The sequence below is a fragment of the Chionomys nivalis genome, chromosome 2 (assembly GCF_950005125.1).
Source record: "Chionomys nivalis chromosome 2, mChiNiv1.1, whole genome shotgun sequence".
Classification (NCBI taxonomy): domain Eukaryota; kingdom Metazoa; phylum Chordata; class Mammalia; order Rodentia; family Cricetidae; genus Chionomys; species Chionomys nivalis.
In genome coordinates, this window is record NC_080087.1 from 122395094 (window position 1) to 122416307 (window position 21214).

General features: G+C 52.1%; 1 protein-coding gene and 1 pseudogene across 9 annotated transcripts in view; one reads left to right on the forward strand and one right to left on the reverse strand.

Moving 5' to 3' along the window:
* Tns1 (tensin 1) overlaps positions 1–21214 on the forward strand; it is a 222497-nt gene that overhangs the window by 160663 nt on the left and 40620 nt on the right. For all 9 annotated transcript variants that reach the window (XM_057762193.1, XM_057762194.1, XM_057762195.1 and 6 more), the window contains one exon: positions 17445–18968. In XM_057762193.1, coding sequence (XP_057618176.1) covers positions 17445–18968 — 1524 coding nt within the window. The remainder of the gene's footprint in view (positions 1–17444; positions 18969–21214) is intronic.
* Positions 5806–6029, reverse strand: LOC130869773 (cytochrome c oxidase subunit 6C-like; annotated as a pseudogene).

The following is a 21214-nucleotide window of genomic DNA, read 5'->3' on the forward strand; positions in this document are numbered from 1 at the left end:
CCAGCCCCAGGGGAGCAGCAGCTTGGGCGTCTTGGGGGGGGGGCAACACTGGCTAATTCTGCTGTGGTGGAGGCGCAGCCGTTGCAGGGTCAACTTGCTCAGGGATTAAGTTTCAGCATTTCTCCGATGAAAACAAATCGGCCTCTTTATTGCTCTGCTTGGCCTTTGGGACCACTAAAGGCTGGTGCATATTTACAGACTTCCTGTAAGTCACTGCTTCTGCCCTAGCCCCAGGGCAGAAAATAGCCTCAGATGAGTTTAGAGCCTCTAGCCAGTGGCACAACCAACAGAAGAGAAACAGGTGCCTCAGCCAGTGTCTGACGGAACATCTTCCCTAAGGTGGGCAGGCCTCCAGTAACCTCCCGTTGCTCAGAGGAACAAACCAATGCTAGCCACAGTCACCTCTTGGTACCCTTGGCTGGGACTCCCCATCTGCTGCCATTGCTGTCTGGTAACACTGCTGAGTGAGGCCCCTCTCTTACCTGGTGGATGGTTAGAGAGAGGAGGCCTGGGATGGGCATCTGGTAACTAGGAGGACCCTTGTACTTATGGGGTGAGAAACGGGAATGGGTGATGTTTCATTTTTCTCTTTTTGGTTCTTTTGAGACAGGGTTTCTTGGTGTAGCCCTGGCTGTCCTAGAACCTGCTCCATTATACTAGGCTGGCCTCACACTCACAGATCTGCCTGCTTCTGCCTCCTGAGTGCTGAGATTAAAGCCATGTACCACCACTGTCCAGCTTCAGGATAGTTTTTCTTGAAGTTGGGGTGAATTTTTCCACCCATGCACCTGTGTGGGTGACGTGAGTGATTGTGGCTTGTGTCCGCAAAGGAACAAGGCGACTTCTAGAGTTCTCTGACAAGACTTGCTTTCTGGGTAAAGAGGACACCATGTCTTCCACTCCAGACTCCTCGTTCCCTCTTCTCTCCTTTCTTGAAACTGTTTGTGCCCAAAGCTTCTCCCACAGGGACATAGATCTTTTAAGGGCAGAGCTGGATGCCCTCCAGCCCTGCTGGCTCCAACTGGATTCCCCTTGCCTGGTGAGCCGAGGCAAAGCCGGCTGAGGGTGAGGCCCTGACTTCTCACTGCCTAGTTTCCCGTCTTGACAGCTGTCACTGACGCTTATCTGAGGCTTTAGTTGTGTGTTGCTTTGATTGCTGGCGGGGGGGGGGGGGCTGGGGTGGGGGGGTCGGCAGCAAGCTTTCTTTGATGTTGGTTCTGTGCTCTCTACCCCTGGACTAGTGAGGTCAGACTTTGATATGAAAGCAAAGACTTCCTTCAGATCTTTCCTCTCCCTTCCTCCCTCAGAGCCCCCTCTGTCTGAACTAAGGTTGGGAACCTTTGAGTGTCCACAGGTGCTCCTTGTAGGATGCCAGGGTAGGAAGGCCCAGGGCTGGGCAGGGGTGGGGGCTGCCTCCTATCCAGGAAGGTTCCCTGTGGGGTGGAGGGCTTGGGAGTCAGGGAAGGTCATTTCACTCATCACAGAAGTGAACTGCCTAGTTTAAAGGGGAATACTGATCATCTGTGTCCGTTGCTCCGCCCACACTCACTCATGTAGAAAACTCCACAGATCCTCTGCACGGTTCTCTTGTGCGCTGAGCCCCTGGATTACTCTGCAGACACTCTTCTGTAGAGTACTCTGTGGGTCACTCTCTACAGTCCCCTGTAGTGTGCCGAATGAACCCCTGGACTTCCAGCCCTGCACTCCCCTCTCTCACAGCAGGAGCTGTATTCTAGAGGCACACAGCCCCTGTGGCCCTCAGTACTTCTGTCAGGCTGAGACCTTACATCATTTTGAGATCGACCCACTGACGAAGGTGGGTCCTTATGTGGCCATGGACAGCCCAGACGTAGTGCCACATGATCCTGTCATGCTCATAGCTCTCCTTGACATGCATGCAATTCCCAGGGAGCCCCTTCCAGGGACTCAGTATTAGCCTGGCCATTGGTGTATAGGTGCTTGGTTCTGAGCTTGTCACATGGTCCTCTCTGTCGTTATCACTGTTGATGCCTCTGAGCCCTGTGTGCCTCCCTGTTCCCCTTTCGGGCTCCTTTGTCTTGGGGAGCAGAAAGAGCATGCGGACAGGATTATCTTTAGCTCCCTCCTGGCTGCTGCACTGGGCAGGCGGTTATGGAGACCAGCTTAAGTGTGGTCACCTGGTGAATGGTTGCAGGCATTGATTGATTCACCTTAGCTCCCCAAACTCGTCCATCCTTCTTTCCTTTCTCTTCCACCTTCCTAGGTGAAGATGTTTCTGAAGCATGCCCCTGCTGGGAGCAGTGGGGTGAGGAGAGCCAGGAGGGCCACATGTTCGTCTGTCCTTTGTTCAGTGCATACATTCATCTGGGAGCTGATAGTCACCTTCCTACATAATCTTATCCTATTCCCGGGGACTATACTCCCAGACTGGCCCTGCCTGCTGCCTTCCTGGGTTAGATTTGGAGCCCCCCAGAAGGCTTGTTCTCCACAGCCTGCCCTGCCCCTGTAGCCCTGAACTGTGCTTCAGGTCTTCTGGGCTGGGGGAAGACCCTAGGGCATTCTGGGACCATATTTCTACCATACACATACATGCACATGCACACATGCTCACACATTCACCTACTCATGCACACACCCCCGCATGCACCCACGCACACAACCTCAGTGCTGCAGCTTGCCTGGCAGCAGGCCCTCCTGTCCTCTTTCTTACCATCCCACCTTCTTCCTCTCTCCCCGCACCTTCAGCAACTTGAAACCATGTCTGTCACAGGGTGTGGGATGCTTCTTCTGGCCCCCAACCCTCTGCCTCTTTCATGATCCCGGGTTCTCCCTAGAACCGGAAGTTCTAGAGCACCCTGCTTTCCTCAGTGGATTTTGCCACTCTGAGAACTAAGGCAGCCAAGGTCATGCAGTAAGCAGCTGAACTGGAGTCCATTTTTTTGGGAACCCAGTTTCCCCTTCCTGCACCTTCCTCTCTCTCTAGCTGTGGTCTGCCTGCTGTATGCCCATGGCATTTCTTCCAGATACTTCTGGCTACATGTTCCCTGGGCAGCAACCACCCGGTGCTGCACACAGCACCCCCACCCCACTCTGCAGCTTTACTCCAAGGACCTGCTTGGAGACACTGGTTTGTTTCCTCTTTCTTTCCTAACTCCAAAACTGCCAGAAGACAGAGCACACAATCATTTTGTCCCTTAAGAACAAGAGCCAAAGGACTGAAGAGATGGCTTAGCTGTCAAAGTGCTTGCCTTGCCAGCATGAAGACCTGAGCTCCATCCCAGCACCTATGTACAAAGTCAGGTATTGTGGGTGGGTGTTTCTACTACCAGTGATGGGGAGATGAGCACAGGAGGAGCCCTGGGACTCAATGACTGGTCCCCTTAGCCTTCTCGGTGAGTTCTAGGCCAGGGAGGGGACCCTGTCTCAAAGGGAAGAGGTAAATAGGGCCTGAAGAAAGACATCTGAGGTTGGCCTCTGACCTCTGTACACGCAGGCATACAAGTACATGCTCACTCTCACTAATGTACGTGTGTGCACACAGAGAGAAAGAGAGGGAGAGAGAAGAAGGTGGGGGGCACTAACACGGACCAAGAGCCAAGAGCCAGGCCTGGGAAATGCTCTATACCTGCCAGTCAATAGAGAAAAAGGATTACTATAGAAACAGGAAACAGAACAGTGAGAAGGGACCATGCTTCTTAAAGTTGTGGCCATGGCAAGCTGAACTCCCTTCTCCCCAGATGAGGACTCTGCTGAGCCACAGCTGTCCTGGGAAGGATGGAGAAGTCATTGGCTCTGTAGGCAGAAGCTGATTCTCCAGTGAGGTGTGGTCATCTAGTGTCTCACCATTTTGTACTGTTGGATCAGCAGGGGATGCTTACGGTCCCTGTGTGCTGGGCTCCTAGGACCCTTCGCCCACCTCTCTCTGGGCAAGTGTCCCAGGTCTGGCATAAGGGATGGCTTCCTTCTGGGAGTCAGTGGCCCCGAGTTGTGATCTTGGCTCTGGCTCTGACCATCTGTGGGGACCTCTGCTTCCTAGAGTTGGATGGCTGGGATCAGGCGGACCAGCAGCTGAACTCAGGATGTCCCCTGGGCTGACTGTGTTGTGATTCTAGGAAATAGCCTGGGATGGCTGCCCACAGTGGCAGCAAATCTGGGGACTCGATGAATCCTGGGCACCTAGAAGCAGCCACAAGGTGTCTGGGTCCACCTCCCTGCCTCTAGAGTCTTGGATACAGGGAACGAACGCTGACTGCACAGAAGTCGGAGCAGAACTGTACTGAACATCTTCACAGTTTCAGTGACATCACATTCTCCAGGGCTGGATCATTTCATGAGACTCTTGCCTTTGCTGGACATTCAGTACAATATCTTTTATCAGAGAAGGGGAGGCTAAATTATATATTCTGGAGCGAGCAGTCATGTTGTATGTATTGGCCCAGTGAGAAAGGGTTGCTGAGATGCCGTGCTCCCAGCTAAATCCTTGCAGATGGTGCATTGGCATAAGCAGTGGGGTTAGGTGTACTCTAAGGCCGTGTTATGGAAAGTATGGCTTCCAGACAGTACAAGGTAGTGCACTTCTCATGTGGTCTGCTGTACAGCCTCCTTTTGAGGGTGACAGGGAGCCCTAGGGACAGGGCAGTAGCACAGATAAGCTAGTGAGAGTGGACTGTCCAGGAGGGCTCAGAGGACATCACACACCCTGAGTACATGTAGGGGTCTCTTGGAGGACCTTGGTTTGTTCTGTGCTACCCAAAGGGCACCATAAAGTCAACTGAGACATGACAACCATGAGAGCTAAGAGGTCCCTGTTTCTGTTATTTAAAGACGAAATGTGCCTTCTTGGGAAGATGGTAAAGTCCTGTAATAGGAAATGTTTAGATGCCACGAGGACAGACCATCATTGGGCAAGCCTGGTTGTGCCCACACGGGCATTTTAAAATTCTGATTCCAAAGCCATAGAGCTTTCTGTCATTTGGGGTGAAGTGGGGCCTTGAGGCCAGGGTCTCTCTGCCCCTCTCTCCTTACCTTGCTTCCTTTCCTGCTGTGGTGGTTTGAATAGGAGTGACCCACATGGACTCATGTATTTGAATACTTGGCCCCTAGGAAGTGGCACTATTAGGAGGTTTGGCCTTGTTGGAGTAAGTGTGTCCCTGGGGGTGGGCTTTGAGGTTTTATATGCTCAAGTTAGGCTCAGTGTGGCACTGTCTCCTACTGCTGCCTGTGGATTGGATAGACTTCTAAGCTACCTCTCCAAAACCATGTCTGTCTGCATGCCAGCATGCTTCCTGCCGTGACGATAATGAACTAAATCTTTGAACTGTGAGCCCTCTCCAACGAAATGTTTTCCTTTGTATGAGTTGCTATGGTCATGGTGTCTCTTCACGGCAATAGAAACCCTAAGACACCCACCTTTCTGTTTTTTTTGACATAACCTCACTATGTTGCCCAGGCTAGACTTGAACTTGCCTTAATCCTGGTTCATCTCACAAGGGAAGACTGTGTCCAGCTAGTCAGGGTGTTTAGAGGACTCCCTAGGGGCTCCCATTGCCTTCTAAGAGACTGTCAGGTTAGGGTCACTGTTGGCACCTGTTCTGTTCTCTTCCTTCCTTCCTTCCTTCCTTCCTTCCTTCCTTCCTTCCTTCCTTCCTTCCTTCCTCCCTCCCTCCCTCCCTCCCTCCCTCCCTCCCTCCCTTCCTTCCTTTCTTCCTTTATGTCCATACAATTGTTAATTGCTTATTGAGGTCATCTACTCCTTAGCTCACATATTTACGTTTCATAGTTCAGGAACCCAGGTCAGCAATCTAAAGAATTCTTTACATTCTGAAATTACTTCACACTCTGAAAGACACCAGCTTTCCTCATCTCTTCAAAATCTTTCTTGGAATCATAATTTCTGTAGAAATCCTACATTTGCTTTCTTTCTTGGTTTAGTCATGCCAAACTTATAGGAAGCAGGACTCCCAGGGTCACGGTGAATGCGCCATGTGACCCCACAGAAGCTTGGCCAGAAGACCGTGCATCTGAGGTTGTGATAATGCGCTAGAAGTCATGGTAGTGACTGTCCTCTACGCCAGTGCCCTTCCTGGCTTTCACAGTAAATTGGCACTTGTTCATGTACCTAGTATTTCCATGGTCCTGTCCGTTGGCCACACTGCCTCAGTGGTTATGAACTGACTTCAGGAATGCCCATGGTAATGTATATTAAACAAAAGTAACCAAGCATCTGTAATCCAAGCCCTTAGGAGGTGGAGGCAGGAGGATCCGGAATTCAAGGTCATCTTCTGCTATGTAGTGAGTTGAAGACCAGCCTGGGCTACGTAAGATCCTTTATCAAAAGATTCAAAACTCTCAAAGAAAAAGAAAAACGTGTATAATTAGCATAGCAAGTGTGTGATCTCATGAAGTTTGGTACTCAGAACTGGTTTAAGTTAAATTTATTTTAGTAAATTCACAAAATACTACAGATGGTGTTCAGATGGGAAGCGAAATCAAACTGGGCTGCTGCTGTTGTTTGTGGGCTGAGTGGGGACAGGCGTGTCTGTGGGAGCACCTTAACCCTTTCAGAAGCCTGGGCATTGCTGGTTAGTTCTAGAAGATGCTGTGGAGACAAGGAGGCCATTGCAGTAGTCCCTGTGAGCTGTGGTCTCCACCAGTTTAGAGTCCAAGATAGAGGAGAGTTTTTCTAGTTCCATTTTCCCTCCCTGTCTTTGAAATCTTTTGGTTTTTTGAGATAGGGTTTCTCTGTATAACAGTCCTAACTGTCCTGGAATTCGCTTTGTAGACTAGGCTGGCCTAGAACTCTCAGAGATCAGCCCGCCTCTGCCTCCCTAGTGCTGGAATTAAAGGCATGCGCCACCACTGCCTAGCTTGGGTTTTATTTCTAATATGCAAAAACAAACACCAGAGTCTATGAGACTGGCTGCCTGCCTTGCTTGCCCAGCCATGTCATCAGCGGAGACAGGCAGGGCAGGGGCCCTTTTGCAGGGGCCCCGAGTAACAGTTTTCTTCCTCGCCTCATTTTTCTCCATAGTCATCGGAAGCAGCTGGCACTGGGCGGGAGGAAAGGAGCCAGTGTGTGATGACTGGGGCACGGGGGACCTAGAGAGGCTGGTGGTCTTCCCCTGGCAGGTTCTCCCTCCTGAGCTGCTTTGGCAGGTTCAAAGTGACTACAGTCTTGAGCTGTGGAAGCTCCTAGGTTTCACAAAGGATTGGGAGCCAAGGGAGGGTAGAGGGGGACTCTTCCAGGGGAGAAGCAAAGCTCCTGCCTGCATGGGAATCGAGTTGGAAGTTTCAGCTGAGATCCAAGTAAGACACAAACAACATGGAAGGACCTGGTGCCCTGGCGGCTGTCCTCTGGTAATTTCGCTTTTTAGGGCAAGCCAAGCTTGTGGTGGGAACTTCCAGGCACCTGCCTGTGTGCTGCTGAGTGGTTGGTCACACATTTGGCTGGCTGACGATGACAGTGGGCATCCTGACCCTCGGAAAAGTGGCCCTGCCTGTTGCGACTGCCGCAGATGGCAGCATTAACAGGAAGGCGGCCTCAGATGCTCCAGTCAGACCCCCACCGGCATTCAGAGCAGCCTCGCTCAGACTGTGTCAAGGTTCCCCGGGCCGGAAGCCAAAGCTATTGGGACTTCTGCCCTCCTCTCCTGGTGGCACCCCAGCCCTCTCTGGGACATACGGGGCCTTTTCTTTTTTTCTTCTTCTAAGCCACTGAAGTGTCCTGGCTCCTACACTCTGCTTGGAGGTGGCGCGAGTAGGGCTGGGGAGGGGAGGAAAACACACACACACACACACACACACACACACACACACACACACACACACACAATCCCTCTCCACCTTACTGCTCAGCAGCTGGAAAATTGTTGTCATCTGCTCTGCCTTCCATTTGCTGGGAGTGGGAAAAATGTGGAAAATTTGGGGAAAGAAATCTCAGTCCCCCGCATAATGCTCTTTTCTCCCAGGGCCTGGTAGCCCTGCCCATCCCTCTGGGCTTGATCTCCTTTGCTCCAGGGTCTTTTCCTTTGTTTGCTGTAGTTTGGAACTGCCCTTGGTTGGGGACTGGGGCTTGGCTGGCCTGGGCTCCTAGGCTGGAGTCAGACTCTACTGCTGGGGCAGGTTGAGCTGGGGTTGAGGTTGGGGCTGGGTTGGGACTCAGAGCAGGGCTGGGCTGGAGGGGAAGCCACTGTGATGTCATTCAAGAGCTGCATAGCTGCAGGATAAGTGAAGCCCAGGGGACCCAACTGGCTGGGATTACAGACAGAGTTTGATCCCACTGGCTTCCTACAAGCCAGAGTGAGCCTGAGCCGAGAGGGGGAGAGAGCGAGCTAGGGTAGAGAGAGGGAGGGAGGGAGTAGCGTGTGTGTGTGTGTGTGTGTGTGTGTGTGTGTGTGTGTGTGTGCAGGGCCAGTCGGCACTGGCTCCTCCCACTCCCTGACAGTCCCAGGGAGCCTGAGGAGGACACTCAGCTTGAGAACTGTAGCCGTAACCGGACAGGAAATTACTTGAAACTTGAAGCAAAGGGGACAAATCCAAGTGTTCCCACAGCTGCTTTTCTGCTCTGTTCAGAGGGTAAGTGCAGCTAGCTGTGCTGCTGGCCCGTCTGTCCCCTGTGTGGGTTTCTGCTGGACCTGGGGTGGGCACCTTCTGCCTGGAGCTCAGCGTCCCTCAGACTTGATACCGGGAGGGTATGAGTCTGTGCAGGGCCACCTCTGAGTGCACTGGGATGTGCTTGTGACAGCCTGGTTTGGTGTCCCCTCCTGGAGGGACTCTCTGGGTCGTGTTATGGTCACAGATTTTGGAGGAAGGATAGCGGGGTGGAGGAGCATGGTGGATCTGAGTTGTCTGGTTTCTCTGGGCAATGGTTCGTCTTGAGTGGAACTGGGGTGGGTAGAGAGAATGTCATAGGAGTCCACCGTAGGTGGCTTGTGAAGTATTATTTAGGGGCACTCCCTTATTTTGTAGATGAAACTGTGGGGTCCCCAGGGCTGGTCATAATGCTCCCATTCACGGTTTTCTCCCCATCTTCATTGGCAGGGCTCTTGGCCACTTTGTTGTTTCTCCATTCAGGGCTTGCTGAGTGCCCAGGCAGCATCCTGACCTGGCAGAGGACTTGGTAGCTATTTTTACCATACTGAATGTGTCTGGACTATCTGGTACTTGGATAGGCGAGGGCGGGGAGTGGGTGCGCCAGGCTCTAGTTATAGCACCAGGCTGGGGAGTCAGGTGCAAGGTCTTCAGGGCTTCTTGGTACGGGACAGGTGAAGTCTGGCTGGGATTTCACGTTTGTTCTGTGTGCACAGCATGATGTGTGGCCAGGGTAGGTCATTTGCCTTCTAGGTAGGGTCCCTGCTTGGGAGGGTCTGAAATGAAGGTCACGGTCACTATCTCCCACCTCCTTTCTCTGGAGTGCATGGTATGGATCCAGATGGTTTGTGGGAACAGCACCTCAGATCCCTCCTAAGGAAGACCCAGGGGACATATCTGTCACTTTCACTGTACCGGACCCTGAATATCATATTGCCTTGAAGTTAATGGCTTCCTACCATAGCTGGAGTGTTGTCTCCTCTTCTTCCTCCCGGGTGCCACTTTCCTAGTTATCTTCACCTTGAACCATCATGGAGTCAGGAGCACTGCACGTGGAGTCAGGTGTCAGTTTGACATGTCCTTGCCAAGTGACCTTCAGCTCCCTGAGCCCCTGAGCACCACTTCCAGCCTATAAAGTGGAGGAATGAATCCCCCTGGTCCTCTCAGCTCTAAGAGCTTGAGGCTTTTAAAATGGCTTCTTTTGTGCCCAGTTGACCTTGAGTCCCTCCAGGTCTCAGTTTAGCTGCCCCCAGTCTAGAAGAGTGGAGTAGGCGCAGTAGTTTTTCTTGTCTTTCTAGGTTGACTTCCCTGCTTTAATGACCACAAGTCCAGATGCGCTGTCTCTGGACACTGGATCTCCCACCTCCTCCCACCCCTTTCTTGTGCTTCAGCAGAGGGGACAGCACCCCACCCTTCCTGGACCCATGGATGTGGGTTTGTGTGATGCTGGTGAGATTGCTCACACTTGTCCCTCTCTTGTTTGCTTGCTATAAACATTAAGGATTCTTTCAAATGTATTCTGATTAGAGCGATAAAAAGACAGGGGTCTCTCTTGCCACACCCAGGCTCATCGTCCCCTGACTACAGGAACCTGAGACTCTGGACAGCTCTCCATGGACAGCAGACCTACATGCCCTGGGTGTCACTTTCTGGTACCTCCTCTTTTTCTTGTTTCCGAGGCTGTGTCCCCTCTGTGGTTCCCTTTAGAGGTTGGGTGTGGCCTTTCAACCTCTCATTCTGCTGATCTTCAGACCCTGGAGGATGCTCATCCCCCTGTAGAAATTCTCAGGGTTCTCTTCAGCCTGAGCTGACATCCTCCTAGATAGCTATAGATGAGAAGTGACCCCAGGTAGAAGCCAGACTGGCCACTGAGCCCAAGAGGTCCCTGTAACGCAGGCAAGCGATCTCAAGAGGCCCTGGAGTTTCTGGGCCGTTGGCAATGTTTCCTCTTGGCCCTGTCTGTCCTCCTGTAGGTTAGTTAAAGCATTAGGGTGCTCTGGGCAGGAAGTTTCTAAGTCCCCCAAAGGTTTGCATGTTGTCAGTGTGCTTTTCTCCTGGAGCTTGGACTCTTTGCACTAGTCCTGAGTGATAGGCATCCCAGAAACAGCACCCTAACTTTTAGATGAACATGTCTTTTAATTTTCTTGAAATTTATGTGCATTGATATTTTGCCTGCAGGTATATCTGTACGAGGATGTCGGAGTTACAGACAGTTGTGAGCTGCCATGTAAGTGCTGGGAATTGAACCCAGTCGTCTGGAAGAGTAGTCAGTGTTCTTAACCACGGAGCCATCTCTCCAGCCCCTAGATGAACTTGTCTTAACTTGGGGCCTATAGATGGGCTTTAAAGTGCTTGTTTATTGACTTACAGGCAAAATGCATGCACATTAAAAAAAAATTTCTAGAGAGGCTGGAGAGGTGGTTCTGTGGTTAAGAGCACTGACTGCTCTTCCTGAGGACTCGGGTTCAATTCCTAACCTCTACATGACAGCTCACAACTGTCTGTAACTCCAAGGTCTGACACCCTCACACCGACATATGTGCAGGTAAAATACCAGTGCATATAAAATAAGAATAAATAATTTTAAAATATTCTAGAATTTCATCAGATACCCTCAAGATGTCCTTGACCTAGCAAAGTTATTGTCCCCTGGCCTATAGTGTGACTAGGGAGATCCGTGGACTAGGTTCTGCCCAAGTCAGGTTCCACGGACTTGGCCTACACTGTGAAGTAGGAGGAATCCTGCTTTGTGGATATTTTTGCTGTAGTACTATTAAGGAGAATCTTTTGGAGATGCCTTGGGGGTCCACCTAGAACCCCTGGTTGTCAACTGGGTTATATGGAGATGTCTCTCAGGGGATGGTAGGATTGTCACAAGCTTTTGGGGCTACTTAAATGTAAGGCAAGTGGATTATGAGGATACCTAATATGTGCAGGTTGGATTCTCCATGGAAATATCCTATAGGGTTACAGTGAACTTTAGGAGGCTCCATCCTTATAGACCATGTGTCTGGTGCTTTCTGAGCACTAAAGCTAGAGAGAGAGAGAGAAGCAAGATGCCTTTTCTTTGGGAAACACTTGAATTCTTGGAGAAGACAGGCACAATTGTCAGTAATAGTCAAGCAGTGTGTGATGGATTCACAGGGCAGATGAGTTCCAGCGGCAGTCGGAAGGGCCCATCCTATGGGAGGCTCCAAAGGAGTTGCCACTGGGTCTAAAGGAGGAGGCAGGGGTTTTTGCCAGTGGGGTCGGGACAAGGCAGGGCCTTTAGGAGGAGGAACGGCGTGTACTGCATGCCAGAGAGAAAAGCACAGAAATAGCCTAGTACGAATAGAGTGGAGGCTGTGTGGGGTGTTGAGGGCAGCAAAGAAGAGGCTTCAAAAGGCGGGCAGGGTCAGATGATAAAAGATCTGGTGTGTCCATCAGGAGGGTTGGGCTTTCCCCTCGGGTAAGGGGAGCGGTTGGAAAACGGAAAGCAGAGGATTGAGAGAGGGGAGCAGAGCCTGCTTGGGTGTGCCAGGCCTTGCTCCAGGGCCCTAGCTCTTGAAGGCTGCCACTCAGCAAACCTTTGAGTAAGCATCCAGACCCTCGCATGCATCTTGGAGGCCGCTCCAAAGTGGCTTAAGTAGTTGATGCAAGCTGACTATGCCATTTTAAGGTGGGAGCTGTTTTTCTAAGTGAAGGGTGTGCCTGGTGTGGGGGATGGGGGCATGTTTTCCCTCTGTGTCCTCCTCAGAACCACGTCTCTGTGGCTCTCCAAGGAGTAGAGGCCTGTACTATCACATTGTGCCTCTAGTATTACTTCTAAGGAGCACAGGGGTCCCACTCACACTTTACCTCCAAACTGCCAGGGTCCAGGGTGCCTCTTCCACTTGGCTCTGAACTGATTTCTGGGTGGTCATCGCTGCTCTGGGTAATGTATTCCAATAGATCGTTATTTGTTTGGCTCCAAAGGACTTTTTATCACTCAGGGCCCCATTCTGAAGCCCTTGATAAATCATCCACTCTTCCATACACACCTGCTGGCTGCTCAGGTTTTCTTCTCCGGGAGTCCTCCTTACGAAGGGGATGCCTTTCTCAGAGCTAGCCAGGCCAGCATCGCATCCTCCCCATGGCTGAGCTGCCTGTCCTGATGTCTCAACAAGCAGCATCTCTGTTCCACATTCGGATCCAAATCTTAGATCCCAAAGCTACAGATAGCATGTTTACAGTGCTGAGGCTCAGCCCCAGCTCTGGCCTCCCAGTGAGAATCCTTCAAATGGGCCCTGGGCTCTGCCTTCTTAACAATTCCTGGAAGAGTCCAGAGCATCAGAATTAAAAAACACTTTCCCAAGACTTGTTTAACTTTAGCGACTTCTACTCCTTTTCTCCTTCTCGGTGTGTCAGATGGACTTGCCCTGCCCATCTGTGTCCTGGCCTATGGTGGTGCTGTTGTTGGGGCTTGGCATACCTCTGCACAGGGTGCTGCTGGGAGGGGGCCCCAGTGTGTGGATCCACATCGAAGTCAGCTGGGGATTTTCCTTAGATCTTTCCAAAACCATGACTCGTCCATCTGGATCCCTGCCCTGGTGGAGCAAGGGCCCCTTGCTGCATGCAACCAAACACAGCACCCTGAGCTGAGTCTGCCTCCCAGTGACTGCTAGAATGAGCAGATAGTCAGGGGAAGTGAGTGGGGCCCTGATTCCACCGTGGACTTGTCAGTTTCCTGGAAAGAAGGACAGCATGCAGTCTGTGACAGAAGAGGACCCCCAGCCAGCCTGCACTGGGGTCTGGGGGCTTGCTGCCCAGGATCGATGACAATCTGGGGGTATCTGGTATTGTTGATCTTTCTATTCTGTCGTCACCTGGCCAGGACCCATGACCCCTCCCAGCCAGACCCTTCTTCTGTGCCAGACCTCTCTGAGCCATGACCTCCTTCCTTTTTCAGGGTGCTTTACTTGAGATGCTTGTGTTGGCTGCTGGGCCTTGGATTCCAAGGTGACCCCTCAGCTCGTGAGCCTTGGATCCCCCTCCCCACTCCCAGCCCCCCACAGGTCCTTCTCTTCTGCCTGCCACTTTACCCCACTTCTACCCTCTGGTGTCTGCCTTTCTTTTACCCTTCCTGCTTTGATGGATTGAAACCAGCCTTGTGTTCCGGCTTCTTGTGGTCCCGCTAAATAGGACTTAATGTGCCTGTGGTGGGGGAGAGGGAGCCAGAGAGTGTGTGTCCTGGCGTGGGGGGCTGGAGGCACTGACCTGGGTGTCCCTCAGAGGAAGAGGGTGAGCGTGCTCCGCTGGTCGGGTTTTGCTCGCTGGGCCATCAGTTGAAGTCCTGCTGGGGCTGAGGCAGGCCCTGTTTGCCCTTGATTTTGCCCTTGTTAGGTAGAGGGCCACTCAGTGAAGGTGTTGTGGTAGCTCAGAGGGCAGGGCCCCTGTGGCCTGCACTAGGCAGCCAGGAGCAACTAGCCCCCCTCCTGGGGGACAGCAAGATATGTTTGCTTTTGTGTTTCACAAGCAGTGTTTAATTAAATAATTTACACCTCTTCGATTTTCTTTAGTGGATTGGCAGTTGATATTCCGGACGTTGCCGAGAACAATAGCCCATGCGAGATATGTTACATGGCCGAACAAGTTTAATATTGACATTTTCAAAATCAATACCGAGAGAGGACTGGCTAAGAGGGGAAAGGAGGAGCCGGGAGGGGCCAGGAGGTCAGGTGCCCAGAATCAGCCTGCATGCTCCTGCCTGCCTTGGGGAATGCTCTTCTTTTCCAAACTCCTGGGTGGATTCTGGGATGGTCTTGGGTGTTCTATGATCCGATCAGCACTGCTTGCTCTCATGGCTGCTGTGGCTGAGTGATGGAGCTCCAGGGAAGAGCCAGAGGAGCTGGGTAGAGCCTATAGAGGAACCCTGGCCTTAGGCGTACAATGACATCTGTTCTGTTGCCTGTGTGGAGGGTCTGCAAGCTGCCCAGGCTCAGAGGAGGGAAGGCAACTCTTCCTACCCTCTGGCCCAAGAGCCCCACTCTCCAGAGACCACTTCACAAATCTCTGGTACTTGCCCCTCTGGAAGCAGCCAGTAAACAGGGAGCCTATTCTCAGGGAGACAGGGCCAGAGGAAAGCCTCCTATCCTACACTTCCCTGGAGATAAGGGCGAGTAAGACAGAGAGGCAGCCACGCGGGGGCCCACCTTAGTCCTTAGCAGTCTGGTGCAGGGTAGGCTGATGGCACACACAGGTCACAGTCCTGGGAGCCTGGGCTGTCAGACACAACAGGCAGCTGTGTCACTTAGGGCTGGTTGCTTGTGTAGATCCTAGAGCCTCAGTGGAAACTGAGGCCAGAGTTGTAGCTCCGTGGCCCTGGGGGGCATGTGTGAAAGTTTGGAATGTATCTCTGAGAGCTCTGAGTGACGTGTGGTGGCCTGTGGCGTGTGGGCCCTTGCACGCAGGAGCACGGCTGGAGGCATTCCTGCTTTGTGGTCGTATGGTCACTTGTTTTTGGCTATAATCTTCTGTGTGAGGGTTTGTTTTCAGTGGCTCATTTTGGGCCTGAGGGATAATTCTTGGGCACGGCAAGATCATTTGTACTTTTTGAAGTGTTTGTGGCTTTAAGTTTAAATATTTATTTTGGATTATTCCTGCCTTTTGTGTGTTTATTCTCTCTCTCTCTCTCTCTCTCTCTCTCTCTCTCTCTCTCTCTCTCTCTCTCTCTCTCTCTCTCTCTCTCTCTTCAAAGTAAATTAGTCCTCACCGAAAGCTTTCACAGATTCCACACATTTGAAAATGGATTCCTTTGCCTTTCTGTACCTCTGTTTCTCCAACTCTCCTGGAAGCACAGCCCTCACTGAGTAGCAAGCCTCGCAGAACTGCATGTGTGAAGTGCCCAGTAACATGTCTGGTACTTAGAGACGGCTTCTGCAGTATAGCAGTCTGCAGTCTAGTGACTGGTGTGTGGACATGTAAACAGACCCCACTTTCTTACAGTTTCTCTCTCCCCTCTGCGAGCCCTCAGTATGGACACATCTTGGTGTGTCCGACTGACTGATTTCTATGGCATGTGCTTTCTCATGGCTTTTGTGTCTGGCTTTGTGTATGACTGAGGGGTCCTGGCTGGAGGTGGTACAGCCTTTGGGGAGTGCCTTTTTTCCTGATTCTTAGGGTCTGGATTGGAGAGTTGGGAGAGGAGGTATGTGGGGGTGGGGTGGGGGTGGGAGGGCTGAATCTGGGCTGCTGTCTCCGTAGGGTGTGAAGTCATTGAACTGCCTGGGCAGGGGTGGGGCAGCCCTTGTTTCTGAGTCAGCCCTCTGGCCCCAAGCCACTCAGAGCTCACTTTTTCCTTTCAGAGAAAGTGTTGCTCTTGGGGGCTTCTCCAGACCTGTCTGCAGACAAAAGGACACCCCTCAGACTTCATACCTAAGATGCTTCTACTACTGCTCTGGCCTGGCCCTAGCACCCCCACTACCCCATACTCTCCCTTGCCCTACTCCATAGTTTGGCATGGGTACTGCTGGAGCATCGAAGTCCAACCTTCCCATTCTGGGAGCTTCAGACATCTGAGTGCTTATTTTGGGGAGCCTCCTGCAGCCCCACCTTGCCCCTCCTTCCCTTCTTTAGAGGCCTATATGTTCTGAGTTAAGCCTGCTGGTCACAGACTACGGGTCCACAAGGATGGACCATTGCTCTGTGAGAAATATGGGGAAACTTCTGGAAATGTGAGTGGGAGGGAAGAATGGCATTGTTTGGACTGCTCTGGAAAATTCTTTGTATTGAGCTATATACCACACTGTGGAAGGCTAGGTCTGGTTTGCCTTTAACTTTGACTCCGGCCTCTTTGCCCAGTCCAGCACTGAGCATGCGTGGATCTTGCCCAGTGCCCTTCCACTCCCGGAACTCTCCAGCTCCCCTCTATGAAGGGAATGATTGTATTTATACCCCCTGCCATCCTCAGGGACTCTCTTTGGCTCTTCTGCTTGAAGGTTGTCTTTAGGTCTCCATACTTAAACCTTCCCTATGCTTGTGTTTGAGGTAATGTCTCTTCTGGCCCTGCTGCCTCTAACCCAGGGCAGGACTCCTAGGGCTGGAAAGCATAAGAAGCTTCCTGAAGTGGGTACTGTAGGGGCTGAGTAGACTCGGGATGTCCCCTTTCAGAATTAATGATGTTTATGGTAAGAGAAGTCATGGCACCCAGTGGGTGAGCTGCTATAGGGCGTTGGTTCATTCGGTTGGAAGGGTCTTGAGTTCAGTGAATAGGGGTTGTCTTCTGTGATTCAACATGATTTAATTACTGTCTTCATTTTATTACATTATTTTGTGTGTGTGTGTGTGTGTGTACACGGAAGCCAGAATAAACACTGAGTATCTCTTCCTCCCCTCAGTCTTTCTCTACCTTACTATTTGAAACAAGGTCTTTCATTGTACCTGTAGCTTATCGGTTCAGTTTGTCTAACCTGGTTGACCCAAGGATGTTTTTGTCTATGTTTTTGTTTTTGTTTTTTTTCTCATGTGAGTGCTTGAGGATTTAACACAGCTCCTCATTCTTGTGCAGCAAGTGCCTTCCCCATTGAGCCATCTCCCTCGTCTCTTGCCCTCATATTAAAAAGAAGGTTGCTGAGGCCCGTGGAATAATTTGTGCTGCTCTGGGTTGGAAGCTGTGATGTATGTCACATCTGGACACTGGCCTGGGCCAGTCTGCACCGTCTTACGCTGTACCTCACTTGAAGCTGAGAGCAAAATTTTTAGGGGCTGGCGTATTTTCCCTTTGCTATTCTCAGGGTAGTGAGGAGAGATTTGGGGCTCAGTAGATGGGAGCCTTTAGCTCTTTTGGGGGGACTATCACTAATGAGTGTGACTGCCTTTTGCTGACGTGCTGCCTGCTGTCTCCTTTGTCGTCCTTGCAGAAGTGGTGGGTCATACTCAAGGGCCACTGGATGGGAGTCTGTATGCCAAAGTGAAGAAGAAGGATTCCCTGAATGGCAGCTCAGGGCCTGTCACTACTGCACGGCCTGCCCTGTCAGCCACTCCTAACCATGTGGAACACACACTGTCTGTGAGCAGTGACTCTGGCAACTCCACAGCCTCCACCAAGACAGACAAGACCGATGAGCCTGTTTCTGGGGCTGCTACTGCCCCTGCTTCTCTGAGTCCTCAGGAGAAGAAGGAGCTTGATCGCCTGCTAAGTGGCTTTGGTGTAGACAGAGAGAAGCAAGGCGCCATGTACCGGGCTCAGCAACTCAGGTCCCACCCAGCTGGGGGCCCAACTGTGTCCTCCCCTGGCCGCCACATCGTCCCAGCCCAGGTTCACGTCAACGGTGGGGCTCTGGCATCTGAGCGGGAGACGGACATTCTGGATGATGAGCTGCCCGTTCAGGATGGGCAGAGTGGGGGCAGCATGGGCACGCTGTCCTCCCTGGATGGGGTCACCAACACCAGCGAAGGTGGATACCCAGAGACTCTGTCCCCACTGACCAATGGTCTGGACAAGTCCTATTCCACAGAACCCATGCTCAATGGTGGAGGCTACCCCTATGAGTCTGCCAACCGGATGGTACCCCACAGTGGTCACTCGGCCCCCATTCGGCCCTCCTACTCAGCTCAGGAGGGATTAGCTGGCTACCAACGTGAGGGACCCCACCCAGCCTGGTCACAAGTGACCAGTGCCCACTGTGGCTATGACCCCAGTGGTCTGTTCCGATCCCAGTCCTTTCCAGATGTGGAGCCCCAGCTGCCCCAAGCTCCAGCCCGTGGGGGCAGCAGCCGAGAGGCTGTGCAGAGGGGCCTGAATTCTTGGCAACAGCAACAGCCTCACCCACCTCCCCGACAGCAGGAAAGATCCCCCTTACAGAGTCTTGCCAGCAGCAAGCCTAGCCCCCAGCTGTCAGCAGAAACCCCTATACCTACTCTCCCAGAGTTCCCGAGGGCAGCCTCCCAGCAGGAGATCGAGCAGTCCATCGAAGCCCTTAATATGCTGATGCTGGACTTGGAGCCCACTTCAGTGGCTGCCCCTCTTCATAAGTCCCAGAGTGTCCCTGGGGCTTGGCCAGGGGCTTCCCCACTTGCTTCCCAGCCCCTCTTGGGCTCTTCCCGCCAGTCCCACCCACTGACCCAGTCCCGATCTGGCTATATCCCTAGTGGGCATTCCCTGGGAGCCCCGGAGCTGGTCTCTTCTGGCAGGTCTTATTCACCTTACGATTATCAGCTGCGTCCAGCTGGATCCAACCAGAGTTTCCGTCCAAAAAGCCCAGCCTCTTCTGCCTTCCTTCCAAGCCCCCATAGTTCTGCGGGGCCTCAAGAGCCCCCAACCTCTCTTCCTGGTCTCGTCACTCAGCCTCAACTCCCACCAAAGGAAACTACTTCAGACCCCTCCCGAACTCCAGAGGAGGAACCACTGAACCTGGAAGGGCTGGTAGCTCACCGGGTAGCAGGTAACAAACAGCCTTGGAGACATGAGACCTGGGAAACCTTTCCCCATTTCCCCATCCCCTCCCCTGTTTGGTCTCTGTGGTCTATTCGGGGAGAGGTGGGCGCAGCATAGGTTAGAGCCTTTGTCAGTATTTTTTTTTAGCCTGGGGAGGTCTTGGGAATGTTCACACAGCCATCCCTTCTGTATAGATCTTTTATTAAGCCAGGCATTGGAACTCAAAGGTAGTATCTACCCATGCCTGCCCTCAGGGAGTCTGCAGTTTTATCAGGAAATAAGTACAAAGATGGTTCTAACAGAGGATAAATTGTGCAGAAACAGAGCAGAGCCAAGGTCCCAGTATGAAGCTTACCAACTAAGTCAATCAGGGACAGCCTCCTGGAGGCAGTGACTTAGGGGATGGAGGCTTTAAGCAGAGAGGAGACTCTGCAGCTGCTAAAATGTTCACTGTCCTCACAGTTCAGGGCCTCGGGACGGTGGTTAAGGCTAGAGAAGGATTTTAGATGCGATTTAGATGTTATTTCATTCTGAGTTCATCCCAGAAGGCTCATGAGAGGACCCTGAAACAAACAGTGAGTGTCTGATGTTCACCCTGATGGGGACTTTAGGAGTCTCGTCCTTGTGAGGCTAAGATCGTCCTAGCTCAGCTGTTCTGCTCTTGCTTAGACCCACTCTGTGTGGGTGGAGAGAGAGACAGAGAGAGAGAGAGAGAGAGAGAGAGAGAGAGGGGGGGGGGGGACCCTGTTGGGAGGGACAAGCATGGGATACCATAACCCACAGCCCCAGTTTGCGATGCTTCCCTCGGCAAAGATTTCCCACCTGGGAAATCCTGCACCTGACAAAATGCTTTCCCTGGTTGTGAGATGAAGCTCAGATAGGTATGGCCCAGGGACTGTGGTGATGAGGTGAGTCTTGTGCCCAGTCGCTCTGCTGACAGGGTGGGGTATCTTAGGGAGAAGAGGAAGCCAGGCAGCTGGCTCTGCCCTCTGTTCCTTTCCCTAAATTTAGGGGCAGCTGAGTCACCATGCCAGCTGCAAGGCAGGAGGAGACGCCCTCTTTGGAAAGGATGGATGTAGGTTTGGGGAAGCATTCAGCTGGCCATTGGCTCTCGGGTTGGGCCCAAGGCTGGGTATGGGGGTGGGGACACTCTGCTCCTGAACTTCAGAGCAGAGACTCGCCACCCTTGGTTCTACTTTTTATCAGCTGATAGTGGGCCATAGTAGAAGTATTCTTACCATAAGAAGTGACCGTTGGTGGTGGTGGCACATGCCTTTAATCTGAGCACTTGGGAGGCAGAACCTGGTCTACAGAGTGAGTTCCAGGGCAGCCTGTAACACAGAGAAACCCTGTCTCAAGAAACAAAAAACAAAAACAAAATGTTAGTGTTGGGGCCTCGACTCCCAGGAGGGCTGCTCCTTCCAGACTGCTACCTCTGCTTTACCTGAGCCTCAAGGCCCCAGACCTGAAGCCCTGTGACTCTGTGGCAAAATACAGTGTGGAGATCCAGATGGGGCACCTGACTGTGGCCACACTCTTGCTCACTCTATCGGCTGCAATTATCCCCTATCAGCTTTACTTCAGAAAGAGGAAGGGCCCCCCAAGTTCCTCTGCTGTCTCATTCTCCCAATGTTTTATTGAGTGGTGGCAGGGTGCCGAAGGACTGTGACACCCCAGTGTAACAATGAGCTGATCCCAGGAACTTCTAGATGGATGGGGCAAGATAAATTTTCTTCCCCTACTGGAACCCTGCCCTATAGCTTGCTAATGGTCTAGGAGGAGGGTCTTCTTGGAATGGGTCTCCAATCAGGTTCTCCCCTCCCAGCTTCCAAAGGTTTCACTGTCAACGTCTGTATTCTGTAGCCACTCAGGTGTTGGCTGGTGCAGAGTCACAGGGAGGAATAAGAATATCGTTGGCACCAAGTCTCTGTTCCCTTACCCTGTTACCAATCTCCATCAACTACAAGTAACTCAGTCAGGAAATAAGATGAGCTGCAGAGAGGACAGTTGTATCTGGTCACCAGGCCTATAAAGTTCCCCCTTCGGTCCATGCCCTGTCAGGAACAGAATTTCCTGATCTGGAAGGCTCTGCTTTCACAGTATCCTTAGCACCCTTTTTGTGGCTCTTCATTGCTTATGCAGGGCAAGGCACAGGAAGATCCAGTGCATAGAGCATTCTGGGAGCCAGGGGGAGCAACTTCCAGTGCTGTTGCTCTCTGCTTGTTTTCCATTCTGTTGCAGGAAGCTAGAGCA